This window comes from Lacerta agilis, chromosome 3 (genome assembly GCF_009819535.1).
Source record: "Lacerta agilis isolate rLacAgi1 chromosome 3, rLacAgi1.pri, whole genome shotgun sequence".
NCBI classification, from domain to species: domain Eukaryota; kingdom Metazoa; phylum Chordata; class Lepidosauria; order Squamata; family Lacertidae; genus Lacerta; species Lacerta agilis.
Window position 1 is genome coordinate 86,178,416 of NC_046314.1, and position 17,226 is coordinate 86,195,641.

The following is a 17,226-nucleotide window of genomic DNA, read 5'->3' on the forward strand; positions in this document are numbered from 1 at the left end:
ATTAAAAGCTTCCCTAAACAGGGCTGCCTTCAGATGTCTTCTAAAAGTCAGATAGTTGTTTATTTCCTTGACATCTGATGGAAGGGCGCTCCACATCACAGGGCGGGCGCCACTACCGAGAAGGCCCCTCTGCCTGGTTTCCTGTAACCTCACTTCTCGCAGGGAGAGAACCGCCAGAAGGCCCTCGGCACTAAGACCCTGGTCTTAATGGTCTGATGGGGGACAGGCAGACACCTTTAGACAACCATGTATATTGCTCCTTTTGTGAAGCACACAGCTAACATTTCTCGCCTCTCCTTCCCTCCCCACCATCAGAGGCATCCTTCTGCTCACTTCTGCTGGCTCAGCCACCGTCACTCCACCAGTGCAGACCTCCCCCTTCTGCCTGCTGGTGGTACCTCTGCCAGCAGAGCCTGATGGATACCACTGTACCGAGGCATCCCAAGGGTCGGGAGGGGCTGACGCAGCCCAGGGTCTGCTGCATCCCAAGCCAGCACTGGGTCTGATCCAGGCCCAATTGCCACACAACCTGGAAGCTAGCACAGGGATTGGGTGCCCAATCTGCCTGCCCCCCTCCCACCTTCTGCCATGCGAGTGGCCAGGCTGTGGATGCAGTGGTAGCCCCACTTCTTTGCAAAGCCTGGTGGTGGCAGTGGCAAGTTTGAAGTCTAACTTGGGAGTGAGCATCGTTTTGTATGCAGAGAAGGACAGTGTATTTTTTAAAATGAACACCTGTAACCATGCCCTTGCCTGCCCAGCTTATGTTCCCTGGTTATGTTTTAAAAAGAAAGGATCCTGTGCCAATCAGCATCAGCCTTAGTGACCCCCCCCCAATGTCCTCATATTAGCATAGGTCTGATGCTGGACCTGTCTGATATCACCTTCATCGTCTGCTCCTCTCCGTGGGGGCATTGCTCGATCCCTGGAATTGGACCCCACCTGCACCACTTTGACTTTAGCTGCACAACTGACCCCAGAAGCTGAAGTGGAAAGAAATGGCTTTGACCTTTCTTATCCACCAACTGGTTTTAAAACACACACACACACACACACCACCTTGGCTGGGCTCCACCCTCCCACCTTGGTTGAACAGCGAGATAAGGGCTACAGTTATTCAAACAGTGCTGGAAATGCCATATATGAAAATGCTTTCAAAAGCTTGGTATGCCGCAGCGAAAATATAATACCTAATTTGCTCCTCAAACTTCCCTTATATATATATAAATGTTCTGAACCTCTAGGGGGCAGTAGTGCACAACCATTCTTGCCCGTTTCCTGCTCCTATTCTCCCGTTAGTCCTTTTGCAAGTTAAGTCAGTCACACGGGGCATTTGGAAGTGGTCCCTCAGCAACAAACGCTTCTACTACTTACCTGTGGATGAAGTGATTTTCTTCCAGATATTGACAGCCGCAAGCAATGTCGCGAGCCACATGTAGCAAGTCCAGCATGCTTAGAGAAGAGGGGTGGCTCTAAAGAAATAATGCAGAGTATGACACTTCAGAGGATTGTCTCCAGAAACGTGATCACTTTAAGCAAAGAGCTGCGTGGCTACAATAATATCTGCTGAATCTTTTTCCTTAACCCTCCTGGAAACTCCCGTTTGCATTTATTTTAAAGGCACACATTGAAGCTCAAATTGTTGCAAACATACTGCTGCTTTTTCAAGAGTTGGAGCTGTTGCCCTCAGCACCTCTGAAATATACTCGGAGTCAAGTGTGAATTTCATGCTCTTTATTCAGCTCATAGAAGTGAGGAATGCAGTTTCCCCAAAACGTTTGCTTTATATACACTATTTACACAATGGGCCCCACGTGATTGGCTAATTCCAGGATACTCCTGTATGCCAATCGGAGTGCAGATTCACTTCCACCTGGAGCTGGATTGGGTGGATCCTGCGGACCAATCAGACTGCTGCAATCTCAATCCTATTGTTCTGGGACCAATCAGACTGCTGCATTTTGGATCCTATTCAACTCAGTACATAACAACCTCTACAGACCATCCTCTTGTGTCCTGGGCACCCATTTAAACCTTTTCTTCACCATCCCTGTCATAAGGATCTGGTGACTTCCGTTTCAGTGTATCTGAAGAAGTGCGCATGCACACGAAAGCTCATACCAAGAACAAACTTAGTTGGTCTCTAAGGTGCTACTGGAAGGAATTTTTTTATTTTTTTATTTTTTAGTTTTGACTATGGCAGACCAACACGGCTACCTGCCTGTAACTGGAACTAAGAAAAATGCTCACCACCTGCAACCTGCATGAAAAGCATTTTTTTAAAGTGGGAAATTATCCTAATTGAAATAATATCAAATGTGATATTCTAGTTGGATGGAAAGGGGTTCACCAAGCAAGCCCCCTGCCAGGTTTTTCTACCTCTGAATTAATGCAGGTTGAGGGTAGCAATTTCCGGCTATTTCCGGAAACTGTTGAGCTGCGGGGTAGGGATAAACTGTCCCTGTGCAAATTAGGGTGATTTGCATAGGAAATTTTCCAGGAAATTTTCCAATTCTGTCTTTTTCTGATGCAAACCACCCTATGTAAATTAGGATGATTTACATCATGAAATCTTCCATTTGCAGCAGATTCCCCTGCTCCATACCCTACAGCAGGCTTCCTCAACCTTGGCCCTCCAGATGTTTTTGGCCTACAACTCCCATGATCCCTAGCTAGCAGGACCAGTGGTCAGGGATGATGGGAATTGTACTCTCAAAACATCTGGAGGGCCGAGGTTGAGGAAGCCTGCCCTACAGAGTGATCTAATTTAGCATGTTTATCTTATTTGCATTTAGCAAACAAAGCTCAGATCATCAAAACTGCTGAGCTCAAATGATAATTGTATTTGAAAATGACATCCATGCTATAGTAAAGACTTTATCAAACTGATATCCCACCCCCCACTACTAAACAAAGCATTGGAATATTTTGTGCCCACATCACTGCCTATAGCAAGCCTTTTTTTGGCCCAAGGGCACATTTATACTTTTCACACCAAAAAGGGGCTGCAGGCTAGTTGTGGGTGTGGCCACTCTGCCCTCTTGCATTCACATACTTGCAGGCAGACATACACACAGCCTCCTCCTGCCCCGCACAACTGATGCCCTCTTCACTCATGGCCTGATCACCAGAGAGGTGGGAGTTTGCATGCCCATCAGAGCATGGGCTCCACCCACCCAGTGCTGTGCCCACTTTAATTCTTTCCTTTTGCAGCTGCTACAGAAACAACCGGGTTGGGGCCTGCAAAAATTTACCCATTGAAGTTAACAGACCTAACTTAGTTATGTTACTTTCAGTGGGTCTACTCTTGAATATAACTTTATTAAATACCACCCTCAGAATGTGTTTCCACTGTTTTTAATATTGTATTTTGAAGCTGCTGCAATCGGCAACCTGCTGGACCCTCATGGTGAAAGGCAGGGAAGAAATTCCAACGAAGGAAGGAATACTATGCATTTGCCTAAAAAGAAAAGATTCCCACCAGCCCTCTCAACAATTTGGCAACAAGTCCAGATTTCCTTATCAGGGAGGATGGTTAGAAACGGTGCTCCTGCTTCTTTCAATGTAGCAGATACTGGCAGTGAGAAAGGGTATAGATAGGAGTGGTCAGTTCTTAATGAGCATTCTCCAAAACCGCATGTAACAGAATAATAACAGGGATGCCAATAATGGCACTATGCTGGAACTAAGCGTGAAAGTGAACGAGGGCTGCTATTCTCCGATTCCACTTGTAGGCTTCTTACAGTCATCTGTTTGGCCTTTGTATGAACAGGATGTTGGACTAGATGTAAGGATGTCAGAGAATTCTGACAAAAAGTTTCACGTGTTTGTCTGTGGCTAGGGACAGAAATCAGTCAAGTGAATATGATTAGTATTCAATCACATAGTTTGTGCTTAAACCAGCTAACAATACATAAGTAATGACTTTTCATCACTGTTTTGATGTTTCCTTTACATTGAAATGAATGCAAGTTACGTAAGTTGCATAAAATATGTAGAATACTGGGCAGAAAGTATTGGGTGAAAACCGAACTGCAGTGGAACAGAAACAGCACTGATTGTGGTGAATACAGGCCAGAACAGAAACCGCTGTCTAACTAGATGGACCTCTGACCTGTTCCAGCAGGACTTTTCTTGTTTTCTAAATTGGTGAGAGGGAGATTTGAAGTGCATATTGTCTTCTAATCTGCATTTATGTCCAGGAGAGAGAGACCGCACTGATTACAGCGAAAATCAGGTAAGGCAGGCTTCCAAGAACCTAATCCAAATCTAGTGCAGCAGCAGAGATATATTGTATGGGCGCTTCTGTAAGAAGTCAGAAAGCTTTGTGCCAAACATTGGCTTTCCCTTCCAGAGTGCTTGAGAGGGAAATTCTATAGCTGAAAGTTGTCACAATCCCCAGCTTTGTCCAACTATTGATACCCAAGAAAAGCAAAATACGAACAGATGTGACACAACACTCCTGTCATAAGCAGCCTCTTTTGCTCTTCTTCCTTACGTGACCTACTCTTTGAGTATGTAAGATTGGAGAGAGCAGCATCAAGGCACCTGTGTAAATCTTTGTGCTGTCCCTTTGTGGATCTCTGTGCAATTTTGGTACAAGAGACCCAGGTGATGACATTAGGATTGCCCTTGCCAGGTAGGCAAGGCTACTGCTAAGTTTTATGTAAAACTCTTAGTTGAAGAAGAAAAGCGCTTCTGCTACCTTTTATTCAGTCTCTGCTAAAGTAGAGGCTCTCTCTTTGCCAAGGGCAATTTAACAGGGTAATTTGTTTGAGACATGAAGCGTTTGGGCCCATTTTGTACAGAGATGCAGAGCACTGGAGTAGCCTTGAAATGCCAAGGAAATTCACTTTGCAGCTCCTTGTTGCTCTTGCTCCCCAGATGAAGGGATGATGCAGCCAGCTGGAAACTGTGTGGTTGTGGCTCGGAGGGAGGGAAGGGCTGGGCGCATTAAAGCAACGCATCCCCTTGTTAGGTCAAACCTTCCGAAAGGTGACCGCAAAACAAACTGACTCCATTGTTCAGCATAATCACTGCTTTGAGCAACATGCTGCAGGACACAAAGAAGGGAAATTACTGCTTATCTACCAAAAACCTCTCCTGATTGCTTTTCTATGTGAAAAACCCTTGAGCAGAGAAGTCTTTTAACACCTTTAGGAGTTTGTTATGTTCAGAGTATTTGCACATTTCAATTTCAAGAATCTGGACAGCTTTGGGTCTCTGCCTTTATCAGTCTTATGTCATTATTGGAGAAATAATGACCTTCCAACAGAGAATTTTCTGAATTAAGGTGAAATGCAAGTGAAGGAAATCATATTCAATGAGTATAAAATAAAATAAAATATAAAATAAAATAAAATACAGTCTTAGCAGACTATGTCGATTCAGTTTGCTGGTGCAAGTTTACACAGTCAAAGAAGTCTCTCTTATCTGTATTCCACAAGGGTCTGTGTTTGTATTAAAACCCACATGGATGCACATTTTTCCTGCCAGAGCTTGGAGGTGTCATTTATTTCTCCAAAGATCCTGTCATGTTTGCCCCCCCCCCCCCAGTTTCCTCCATGGTGCTTGCTTTTGTACATTATAGTAGGAACTGCTGTGGTCTGACTTACCCTATCATATTTGTGTTAAGAGAGCTAATACAGTGCTCTATGACTCGCTGCTACTCTTTGTAGCTCAGGTTGGCTAATGCTAGGTTCTGTCCCTATGTGTCCCTGTTTCCTGCCACGTGTTTAGCTGTAAGGACTCATGCTGCACTGCGTTGTCACCCACAACAACCAACAATACAAAGCATTTTGTGCTCCTAGCTAGAGAGCACAAACATTTAAAATGACGTATCGTGTCCTCCCTAAAAGAGGGCTCGTGTTGCGGTGAGACCTAGAGACTGACCTCCTGGTTGTGGGTGGGTCTATTGGATAGCCACAACACCCGATTGGTAGGTCCCTCATTGCTGGGTTTAATCTGGCCAATGGGGTGTAGTCTAAATGGATCGAGGGATCTATATATACCTATGCACATGACCCAGAGCTTCCTCTTTCGGCTCGTGCATCGGAACACCCGCCCACCTCTCCCTACTTTTAGGGCTTTTGCGATTGACCTTGCTATGCCGTCGTGTGTCATCTGTCGTTGGGACAGGGGCATGGCAGGAATTTTCCCCACTTGGCTGATTGGATGTAGCCATTTGGGTTGCCGCGTAGCAATTTGTCACAACTTGTAAGGTTGCGGATAGGCTCTGGTTCAGGTGATAGGGATGGGAGAACAGTCTCGCCATCCCTATGTGAAGGGAATTCCGTTAAAGGAATCCAGGGACTCAACTTGGTTTGGTCAATCCCCGAAAGGGGGTTGTGCCCATGCCTGAGTTCAGGGGAGCATCTGGGGAGTGAACAGAGTGTGTTCCCAGGCTTTTCACCTGCCTCAGGTGTTCACTCTTGGCTGACCTATGATAGAGCTCTGGGTCAGTGTTACCTGCAAGGCTGTAGGGAGCTAGTTGAACCAGAGCCTATGCAACCACTCACTTTTCTGTAATCAATAAAGTTGTGGCCTAAATTCTGCCAAAAACCAAAACTAAAATTTGAGTCAAATGTGTCTTTATTTAGGGGAAGGTCTCTGGGTCTGAACACGCAACTGCAGGCCTACTTCTCAATCCAAGAAACCAACCACAGAAAAACAGTCACATATTGATTGTGTAAACTCACTATGAATAATTCTAGAGGGATAACTGTTAGTTTGCTGCAGAAAACACGTTGTGGCTTTTTTCCTGCACGCAAAGGGATTGGACAAGGTGACCTATGAGCCCACTTTCAACTATGATTCTATGGCCCTGTTTGCGTGTAACATTAAACCACGGCTTATCACTACATAGATGAGTGTTGGACTCTCATGTTTCCACTTCCCCTTCTTCTGCCCAGGAGGGCTTCTGCTGAGTTTAGTTTTGCTGTCAAAGAATCTTCGTCTAGCGTTACGTACAAGCCAGGAATCCTGGTTTACAACAAACAATAGTTGTTAAATAAGCCAACTTTAAGCTACGGTTTGTGAAGCTAGGTTATTTAACTAACTGTTGCAAACCAGGATTCCTGATTCTTCTGGCCATGTAGGAGGAGGAACACGCAAGCCCTGTGCTTTGCTCAGGCCTATGGAGGCTCATCTCCATCTCCCTAGCTGCTAAATCATACTGTAATTTTTTATGCAGATGTCACCGAGTCCTTGAAAGCTAGCACATTTGTTGAGCCGCAAGCTTTCGTGGGCCAGATCTTTCTTTTTCAGATGTGCGAAGTATCATCGTCAGTTGTTATGCGGGCACAGTTATACAAAATTGCGCTTGGTGTGGAGAAAGTTGAGACAAAGAGGTTTTCCTCACATATTAGCACCTAAGGTGATAAAATGAAGCTGAAGATTTGGAGATCCAGGACAGGTAAAAAGAAGCAATTCTTCAAATAGTGCAAAGTTAAAGTACGGAATTTGCTTCCACAAGATGTAATGATGGTGGCCACCAACTTTAAAGGGGGGTTTAAAAATAATGGAGCATATCAGTGTGTGCTACAAATGGTGGCTATATTAGCTCTAGTAACAGAGGCAGCATGCCTCAGAATGGCATCATGCGCAGGAGAGAGCTATTGTGCTCAGGTCCGGCTTGGGAGCTTAGCAAAGCAGGATGCGGAACTAGACAGGGCATTCATCTGATCAGGCAGGCCACTTCTTATATTCTTCAGTTCCTTTTAATCAGCTTTTATTTAAAACGGATTGTGTCTTTAATAATAATAATAATAATAATAATAATAATAATAATAATAATAATACTTTCAGCTTCCCTACAGTTGGGTGCTAAGTGGTGAGTTCATTACGCACTGGATCTGTTCTGACATGACAGTCACTATTTAGCAGTGGCTGCAATTTCTCTGCATGACAGGAGAAAAAGCAATTATATGAAGTTATCTTTTTCATGAAGTCGGCGCTGGTCAGTAATGGAAAGACTCTCTAGAAATTTGAAAAACACATTTTAAAATGAAGGAACTACATATGCTGATACCTGAGTGTCATTACCTGGGACCCAGGGGAATGAGACCCACTAGGGTCAACACAGCAGGCAGGCATTTCTGAACATACATCGCTCTCATATATTGCTTTCACAGCACTATTATTTCTGCTTTGAATCAGTTTCTACTGAACAATGGCTTACTGTCTGCTATCAGCAGCTAGCAGGACACCAAGGAGAGGTTGTGCCGATTAGAAATGCAGGAGAGCTGCCAAGTTCCTTCAGGCTAGCTGGAAGTTACAGAATACCCCTATACTGACATGCTTTCACCCGGTGTCACAGAACATGTTTCTGATACACAACTGACCTCAGTCTGCTAAGTGCTGGGCCTGCATAAACATGTTCTCAATCACAACCACAAAGTATCTGTGCTATTGTCCTGCATAAAAGTATATACCTAACTAAGCAGAGATTTTTTAATGCACCTCAACCTGTCTTTTTGCTAACAAGCAGGCCTCGCTTAGCAGCTTCATATACCAGAAAGACAAAGTGGCCTTGAAGAGACTAGAAGCTCCAAACTGACCGCTTCATGTAACAGACTACCAAAAATGCAACATTTTGCACGAGACAGAAGAAGAGTGAATTTACAAACTATCTGATGCCTGGTATAGATAGTAGACAGAGCGTATTTTTTGTAAACCAATTAGAAGTGAACATGCGGAGTCCACAAGCAGTCCACACATTCTGTTATCCAATCATGTTGCTGAAAGGGATCATTCACAAGCTAACCGTGTAAAGAGAAAGTTATAAAAGTGTCTTGAATTTTGTATTCAGGGTCCAGAATTTGGAGAATTCCTCTGGAGCATTTATTCTTAATGTAGTCTGCAACAAATTTGAACTCTTTCCATGATGCTGCTGTCTTTCTTTGGCTAAAGAGAACTGGCTTATTTCCAGACCCCCTTTGTAGGGTAACACTGCATCCTCAAACGAAGACTCGGACTCCTTGGTGCCCTTTTCAAACAGTTCCTTCCTGTAACACCAGTTCCTTGTTCAAGATTTCTAGCAAGATTTCTATTCTCAAAATTATGCAGCAGCACTCCAAAAAACGCATGCATAAATGTTATTTATTCATGATTGAGGAAGAGTGCTATATACCTTGAAAACTTGCAAATTTTGAAACAGTAGGAACAGTCTGATCCAAAAGATCATCTGTACCTTTCATCTAGTCTAGAACTGAGAAACAGGTAGAATAACAACTGCAGCTTTATTAGGCTGATATTTAGAATGGTGGTAGATTCTCTCTTAATGCAGACTCTCCTATGTTCAAGTGAAACAAAGATCACTTCAAAGATCCCGCTAGGAGTGCCAGCTTGGCCCTGTGACTGTGGGTGCCTGGGGCCATGGGTGTCATGCAGCATGCATGGCCCTGGCACCAAAATTTGTGGGTGCCCAGCTCCTTCAGGGGGAATTTCAAGCACCCACGGCACCAGGGAGTTGGCACCTATGGATCCTGGTGCAAGCTCGTTGCATGTTGAAGTGTTGCTCAGCTACCCCATCAGCACAAGACCTGCTCAGTGTTCATATATCTCCCCTAACAGTTCCAAAGTTCAAGAAAGGGTGGGAGAGGAAGAGCCACAAAACCTCCACAAAGATTCTTTTAAAGGAAGCAATTGAGATATGTGAAGGAAACTAAGCTACATTGAACCAAGGGGGACCTACTTGGAGACAAGGGCCTCAGATCCCAGCATTAAGCAACTGTTTCCTCCTTACCGGCCTCGGCCGTGTCTCCCTCAGGAAAGATTTCAAGTCTCCTCCAGCCATGAGTTCCAGCAGAATAAAGCGTGGCAGAGCCTGCAAGCTCACCCCAATGCAGCGCACGATATTCTGATGGTTGAACTTGCTGAAAAGAAGATTAAGAAACAGATTTTAAATCCAACGGTAAATACTTGCTGGGCAGATTTAAGATCCTGATGGCTTCAGTTATTGGTCTAGTCCATTTGCTAAAGCGTATCTACTCATAAGGTCTGGTTGCATTAGATACTGCAAGGGAGGAAAAGAGTTTGGCTAGTGAAAAATTCACACTGTAGAACCACAGAACGGAACCTTTTAAAATATAATAATAAGCAATCAAAGAAACGGTGGAAGCAACTGAGTGTGGAGGAAGATAGGGCTGGGAAAGACCCTTCCTGAAACTCTGCTGGTCACTGTGTAGACAATGCACCGTAGATGCACCAATGGTCTGAACTTCCTCTGTTGCCACCTTCTCCATTGACAAATAGTGAAGGGAGGTGGCAATGGGCTTATTCACTGCTGCCACTGAAAGTGAGCATTCGCTTTGGAAAATGTTATTCCTTTCGAAATGGTGTCATTTTTGTAAAAGAAGGTAAAAACATGATTGCGTAGACAAGCCCACCCAGATACTTAGAAAGCTGATGTGAATTTTAACCTGTTTTAATATTGTAACTTTTTGAATGCTTTAAGCTTTTGCTGTAATTTTTTTCCTTGATTTTCTTCTTTTTTCTTTTTGTAAACTGCTTTGTTTGCTTACAGTCAAGCATGTATAAATTTTATGAACTAAATAAACATAGCAGCCAAAGAGACACTGCGAGAGAATCTTGTTCCTGCTATAAACTCACTGGCTAGGCAACCCAGTCTGATGGGCAGGGTACAAATAAAACAACAACAACAATTCCTAGGCAATGCCCTCTGTCTCTCAGCTTCAGTCCCACCTCAGGTAATTTGGGGGTACTAATGCTGACCTACCTTAAAAAGTTGTTGTAAGAAATACAACAAGAAAATGTCTTTTAGTCACTTTGAACACTCTTAAAGCATTATACAAATGTTATGTATTACTGAAATGGTTTTCACCTGCATAAAAGCAGTCCAACATTTTTTTCCCCACCCACTGCTTTTAATTCTGCTGGGCGTGTGCTTGAGGTTGAAAGGCCATTGATCAACTTGAATTAACACACCTGATTATTAGAGCTTCCATGAGGAAATCCAGCTCGTCTTGCTCTGAACAAACCTCTGGCAAAGTCTAGACAAGAAAGAAGCAAGAGGAGAAACATGAACAAACTGTCTTTCTCATGGACCTGCACGGACCTATTACAGACTCCATTCCTCTCACAAGGAAATTTTACAGTTGCTGCCTTTCTTATCGACAGAGGCACTCTGTATTTAAGAGCTGTAAAACAGGCAGAAACGTGTTTCCCCATCACTGTCTCCAAGCAAGAAAAAAACTTCAGTTGTCTGTTGATGGAAACACCCACAATAACGGAGTAAACCTAGAAAGCATCAGAATGCAAAAGGGAAAGGGGCTGGAAGGCAATGGAAAATCATGCTATTGGCCCTCCAGATATTTTGGAACTACAATTCCCATCATCCCTGAACATTAGTCCTGTTAGCTAGGGATGATGGAAGTTGTAGTCCCAAAGCATTTGGAGAGCCAAGTTTGGCCATGCCTGGCTTAGAGGATCCTTTCTAGCACCCAGAGATTCTTCAACTAACTGGAGTTTTTAAAGATGTGCCTGGGAATTAAAAATCTGAACATTGTGCTGAACTAAAAGTGATAATGATTTCTGAAGAGACATTCTAGATTCTTCAGTTTCCCCAACCTGCCATTATCAGGAGAAACCAAGATAGTGAACTCAGACATGCTGCTTTCATTTGATGAAATATGGCACCTAACCATCGCCACGGACACTCGCCATTGGTTTTTCAACTTACTTTTACAGCCACTTGCAAGGGACTGGGGTCGCTGGGGATACCAACCACCTGACCTTCGTACACCTCCCCAAAGGCTCCATGGCCTAAACCCCTGGACAAATCAGAAAAGGGAAGGAGGATTAAAATACCATACATATCTCAATATGTCAATTTCATACAAAACGGAGAATGGTTAGGCCTACATAAATTCCTTGAATTCATACTGTCAAATATTCATTTAGGGAAAATTCATTTAGGGAAAGGGAAAAAAAGTTCTGCACCCCTGACATTTTGTGTGTTGCTCATGCCTGCTTCCTGCTTTATGGCATGTTACAAACTGGTTACATGGAGTACTGTTAATGTAATTTTACCACTGGCACTAGTAGACACTCCACAGAGGAACTTGCCACTAGCAACACCCTCAACTCCCTTGTTAAGTGGCAGGGATGCTGATGAAATATTCAGAATTTGTATTTATGCATATATTTGTGGTGTTCCAACAGCCTGAAGTCCACCCTAGAACTAGATCACATTGACTATGTTTTCACTGTGAATTAATCATTTTTAGCTCCTAGAAAAAGGAAAGTTCTTTTAAAAACAAAAAGAATCATTGCATAATGACACATTATACATTATGTTGACTTGCTGCTTCCAAACAACATCTCTGACTGTTAGCTACTATGGCAATAAATCACCTGTACTTGGCCAACCCCATAGTTACACAAAGGCCTCATTAGTGCAATTTACCCATAATACTTTACTTCTTCAAAACAAAAACAAAAACAAAAAACAAAAAAACCCAACCATCTCTAACTATGGTATCTACTATGGCAGCTGATCACTTATACTTGAGTTATGGGAAGGTCCATTCTCCCAACAAAAAGGGAATATGCTGGGCTGTCTTGACTAAGATTAAAATAGCCACTGCTTGATCAGGATTCTTTCTGTAATGAAACTGTACTGTTGTGGGAAGGATTCCTGCATTGCAGGGGGTTGGACTAGATGACCCCTGTGGTACCATTCAACTGACTCTAAATGTAAGCAAGATAAACCGTGCCCCAAACCCCCGCTGGTATAATACATTGTGCAGGGAGCAGGGAAGCAATATGGTCAAAATCCTACTTTCATATCCAGTACAGGACAAAGTGAGGGAAATTTGTAACAGCACTGCTGGATCAGCCAAAGGCCTATGCTAATCTAAGGCCCTGTTCTCAAAGTGACCAGCCAGGTACCTATGGGAAGCCAGCAAGCAGGACTTGAGTGATCTCCCCACTTGTGACTCCCAACAATTGGCAATCAGAGGCATTCTTCCTCTGACAGATGAGGTAGAAGACAAGTCATCTGCTTCTGACAACTACTCTTCCCAATCTTCCTCCTCTTTCCCCTCTGACCACTCATTGTTGCCCCACCACCACTCCCTGGACTCTGAGCCTTTTCCCCTTGGTGATTCCCCAGCTGGTTCCTCCCACCATTCCTCTCCATCGAACCAGTCCATGACACTGGTTGACTGCTTCTACTGCCCACGAGAATGAGATGAAAAGGGGAAGCAGAGTTGGGTGCCATCTCAGTCCGCATCTTTAGATGATCTCATTCAACAGCTTCGAGTAGATGTTGACAAGCTTGGGGTTCAAGATGGAATTATTCTAGGGGGCCCAATACCACAAATGTTGCAGCCCTTTCTGGAACTGGCGATCCAGCTAAAAATTAAACCACTGCAGCAGGGTGCTCCCAGTTCCCAACCCACATAGTCCAATCAAAAGGATAATATGGTTGATGGACTCATAAGGATAACATGGGTGATGGTATCGAAGGATGCTGAATGGTGCAAAAGAATCAACAATATCACACCCCTCCATCTTTATTCTGGCATAAGTCATCTACTGGGGTTATTAAGGTGGTTTGCAACTGCTGACTGCAGACAGTGGCCTTAGCATGTTGGAAGTGTACAATGGGAGTAACAAATTCTGCATGGCACCCCAGACTCACAGCAGAATAATTGTGTGCCAGAGCTAAGCATGATTACTGTAGATGTTGAACAATTTTTATAAAGTGGGTTTCGGGATTAATTATTTAAAAGAATACAGAAAACGAGCAAATAAATAAATCATGCACCCTGTTAAGATAGATTTTCTCCTGTGTGCTCATTACACAAGTTTTGTGTCACTGCTCATTCCAGCCTTTGATTAATAAAAATATAAAAATGTTGTATGTGCAGCAGAGAAGCAGGCAAATCCCAGGAGGGCTTTGGGGGTCCAGAGGCAGAACACTGCCACTGGGGCTCACTGAGTTGAAGGCTCAGTGTGTTTGTATGTGGAGGTAGGTAGAGGAAGAAGAGGGGAAAGGGAGCTATCACCCAATGTCTCACATGCACAGGGAGTTGCAACTGATTGGCTATATTTCTGCAAAAAGGAAAACATTGAAAGCAGGCTTGAAACACCACAGGAAACAGCAAGAAAAATAAGCAATAAACACAAAGCACAGAACAATGCAGACAGTCTTCTCCTAGGGAAAAGAATGCATCAATAAAACAAATTTCGTCTCAAAGAACACCGCCAATTACTATTCTAGAAATCAACATAAAAAGTAACTAAGAGATGGATTATTATTTTTTTGCACCTTAAGGGGCCATTAGGAGGAGATGACAGATTTCTGACAAGTGTGATGGACTGACTATCTCAGAAAGAGGGGCCTTGCAAAACCTGTCTAGCAGAGTTTTATACTGATAACTTAAAAACCAATAGTGGAGTCATCAAATTGCCAACAGACTTGCTTAGGGCTTTTCTAGGAAACTAATTTAAAACCATAGGTAGGTTTTGCACAGGATTTTCTTTCAATAGCAATACTTTGTTGCTGGAATATTATGTTTTCTCAGGACCCCAACCATGATGAGTAAAGAAAGACAACCCCGCCCCCCGCCCCCGCCGCCAATTGCTCTTGCAACAGCTGGTTGCAAACCCATAATACACAGAACAACTGTCCGGGTTGGTGGTCTGATGGAAAGCAACCATGGGGAGTCTAAGAGCAGCTCATGCAGAGAAGCCAGGGAGAGGACAGCAACTTTATAGAATCAGCTGGAACCATATGAACCTCTTGCTTTGCCTAATCCTTGTAAGATTGATAGCAGCAATGCCTCCTGCAAGTCATCACCTGTGGTGGTGTCTCTGTAGAGACAAAAGTTCTATTCTCCATGAAGCTTCTATGGCAGCACAAGTGATAAGTAGACACGGGGTGGGAGATAGGTGGTTGCATCCCCCCATAGTTTTTATTTTTACCTCTGTTTTCTCATGGTCTAAAATGCACAATTCCAGCTGGGACTAGCCTGGGGTGGAGGTAAGAGCTTGGCACTTGGATCCTGCTACATTAGTAGACCTCTGGTGCCTGAGCAGCAGCAGCAGCAGTATAACTAAGCCAACAATCGTTGCTTATTTTATTTTATTTTATTTTATTTTATTTTATTTTGGCTCTTTGATGGATATTGACTGGTTCTAGTAAATGTTAGATGGCCCGTATTCTGTTCAATTGGTAGCTTTATTTCAAGAGTGCCACAGCATGTGCTGTGAGGAAGGCTGCCTCACTCTAGGGAATCTGAACCGACAATTCAGAGATTTATCCCTTCAAACATCACTGCAAGGCTGTTTCTCTCCCCCCCCATGTGCTCTCTGTGCAGATATAATAAATTAGGAGCTGCTTCTGCCTTGTGCTTTTCAGATGCTTGGTTAAGGCTCCTAGTTAGTTCTTTGGCTTTCTGTACTGCGCTATAATTTCTTACTACACTAGGATCACACAGCATGCCATGCTCTCCAGCGAACAAGCATCATCACCACATAGCTTTACAAGCTTGAAATGACATTGTCATGATAGCAGCTACCAATTACTCTTGATACAGGTGTCAGCCCAGAAAGTCATTCTTACTGGCACAGAGCCACCATTTTTCAAAAAGCCGAATGTAAAGTGCAGCACGGAATACCCTCCCCATTGCTTCCTTCTTTCACTTCCCTGGGTTCTCTGACATGCTCCAGATGGATTAAAACTTGTGATTTCCTCACTGCCAGTGTAGGGCAAAGGCAGTGTCAGCATGCAGTGCTCCCTGGGGTCCATCTGATCCTAAGATTCCTTATTGCAGCCAGTGTGCTCTTGTTATTATTATTATTATTTTATTTAATTTATTGAATTTATATACCACCCTATATCCAGAGGTCTCAGGGCGGTTCACGGAACAAAATCAAAATATAAAACCACAATATATATATATCTGATCAAAATAAAAACAACCCAATAACACCCTCCTCATTAAAGGTCTGGTTGAAGCACATGCTTCTAAATTCAGAAATTTTCTTTGTTGCTCCTGTGAGTAGGGCTGGAAGCAGTGTGTGAAAATTGCAGGGAAGCAGACTTTGCCCAAACGTTAGGAGAAACTTCCAAACAGTAAGAGTTCTTTGAGGTGGTGTGGGCTCCCCTATGATGTATCCTGAAAGGCCATTTATCAGAATTGCTACAGTGGCATCCTGCATTGCAGATGCTACCCTGAGCAGCGTTGGGCTACACAACGTCTAGTATCCCTTCTAACTCTAGAATTCAATGAACGTACAAGCCCTCTCTGATCAACCTTTGGCATCTTCAGAACAAAGACACTCAGATATCATAAGCGGTGAAGATCATCCACTGCTAGCTCTGATGGCATGACGTTGGATGGACTAGCTCTCTGCCTAAGAAAGTACCACTGTGTGCCCACCTGAAAAGCAGATTTGCTTGCCCAGTGTAGCCTCACTAGGTTGGGCTTGCTTGCAACTTTATTGGATGAAGGCAGGAGTAGCTTTTACAGGAAATAGGCTGGCCCCTCTTCAGTTTGGCATGCTCACCGAGCATGAACAGTCCAGAGCTAAAACTCAGAATAGTGTTAACCTGTTTCCTACAACAAACCATTAACTGAAAGCCAACCTTGCAAATAGAGCTGGAGGGTGGGAAGAGATGTTGCAGGCCATGCAAGGATGTAGCTACACCCACCGTGTGGAGAGGAGGGAAAGGATTGTGTGTGTGTGTGTGTGTTTATACACAGAGAAAGAACAGTAGAGTGAAATCACAGAAGAAGAACATTGCTAAGTGAAGATTAAGGAGCACAAGGAGCCAAAGGAGAATGTGATTGCTTTGTTGAGGCAGGAGCAAAAAAACGGAAGAGATGCCAGCCAATTTCCTGTAAAAGCTACTCCCGCCTTCAGAGGCGCAAGTAAGCCCAACCCTGTGAATGCTACAGCGGCAAGTGAAATTTAGGCACCCCCATCCTCCTCGAGGATGGAACACCATTTGAGTATTTTAATTAGTTAGACCAGGGGTCCCCAAACTAAGGCCCCGGGGCCGGATGCGGCCCAATTGCCTTCTAAATGTGGCCCGCGGACGGTCCAGGAATCAGCATGTTTTTACATGAGTAGAAGGTATGCTTTTATTTAAAATGCATCTCTGGGTTATTTGTGGGGCACAGGAATTTGTTCACCCCCCCAAAAAAAATATAGTCCACCCCCCCACAAGGTCTGAGAGACAGTGGACCAGCCCAT

At 43.8% G+C, this 17,226-nt stretch overlaps 1 protein-coding gene across 3 annotated transcripts in view; it reads right to left on the reverse strand.

Annotated features, from left to right (window-relative positions):
* Window positions 1-17,226, reverse strand: part of ALK (ALK receptor tyrosine kinase) — a 269,183-nt gene that overhangs the window by 8,417 nt on the left and 243,540 nt on the right. For all 3 annotated transcript variants that reach the window (XM_033144624.1, XM_033144623.1, XM_033144625.1), the window contains 4 exons: window positions 11,699-11,789; window positions 10,945-11,009; window positions 9,743-9,872; window positions 1,372-1,469 (listed from right to left, as the gene is read on the reverse strand). In XM_033144624.1, coding sequence (XP_033000515.1) covers window positions 1,372-1,469; window positions 9,743-9,872; window positions 10,945-11,009; window positions 11,699-11,789 — 384 coding nt within the window. The remainder of the gene's footprint in view (window positions 1-1,371; window positions 1,470-9,742; window positions 9,873-10,944; window positions 11,010-11,698; window positions 11,790-17,226) is intronic.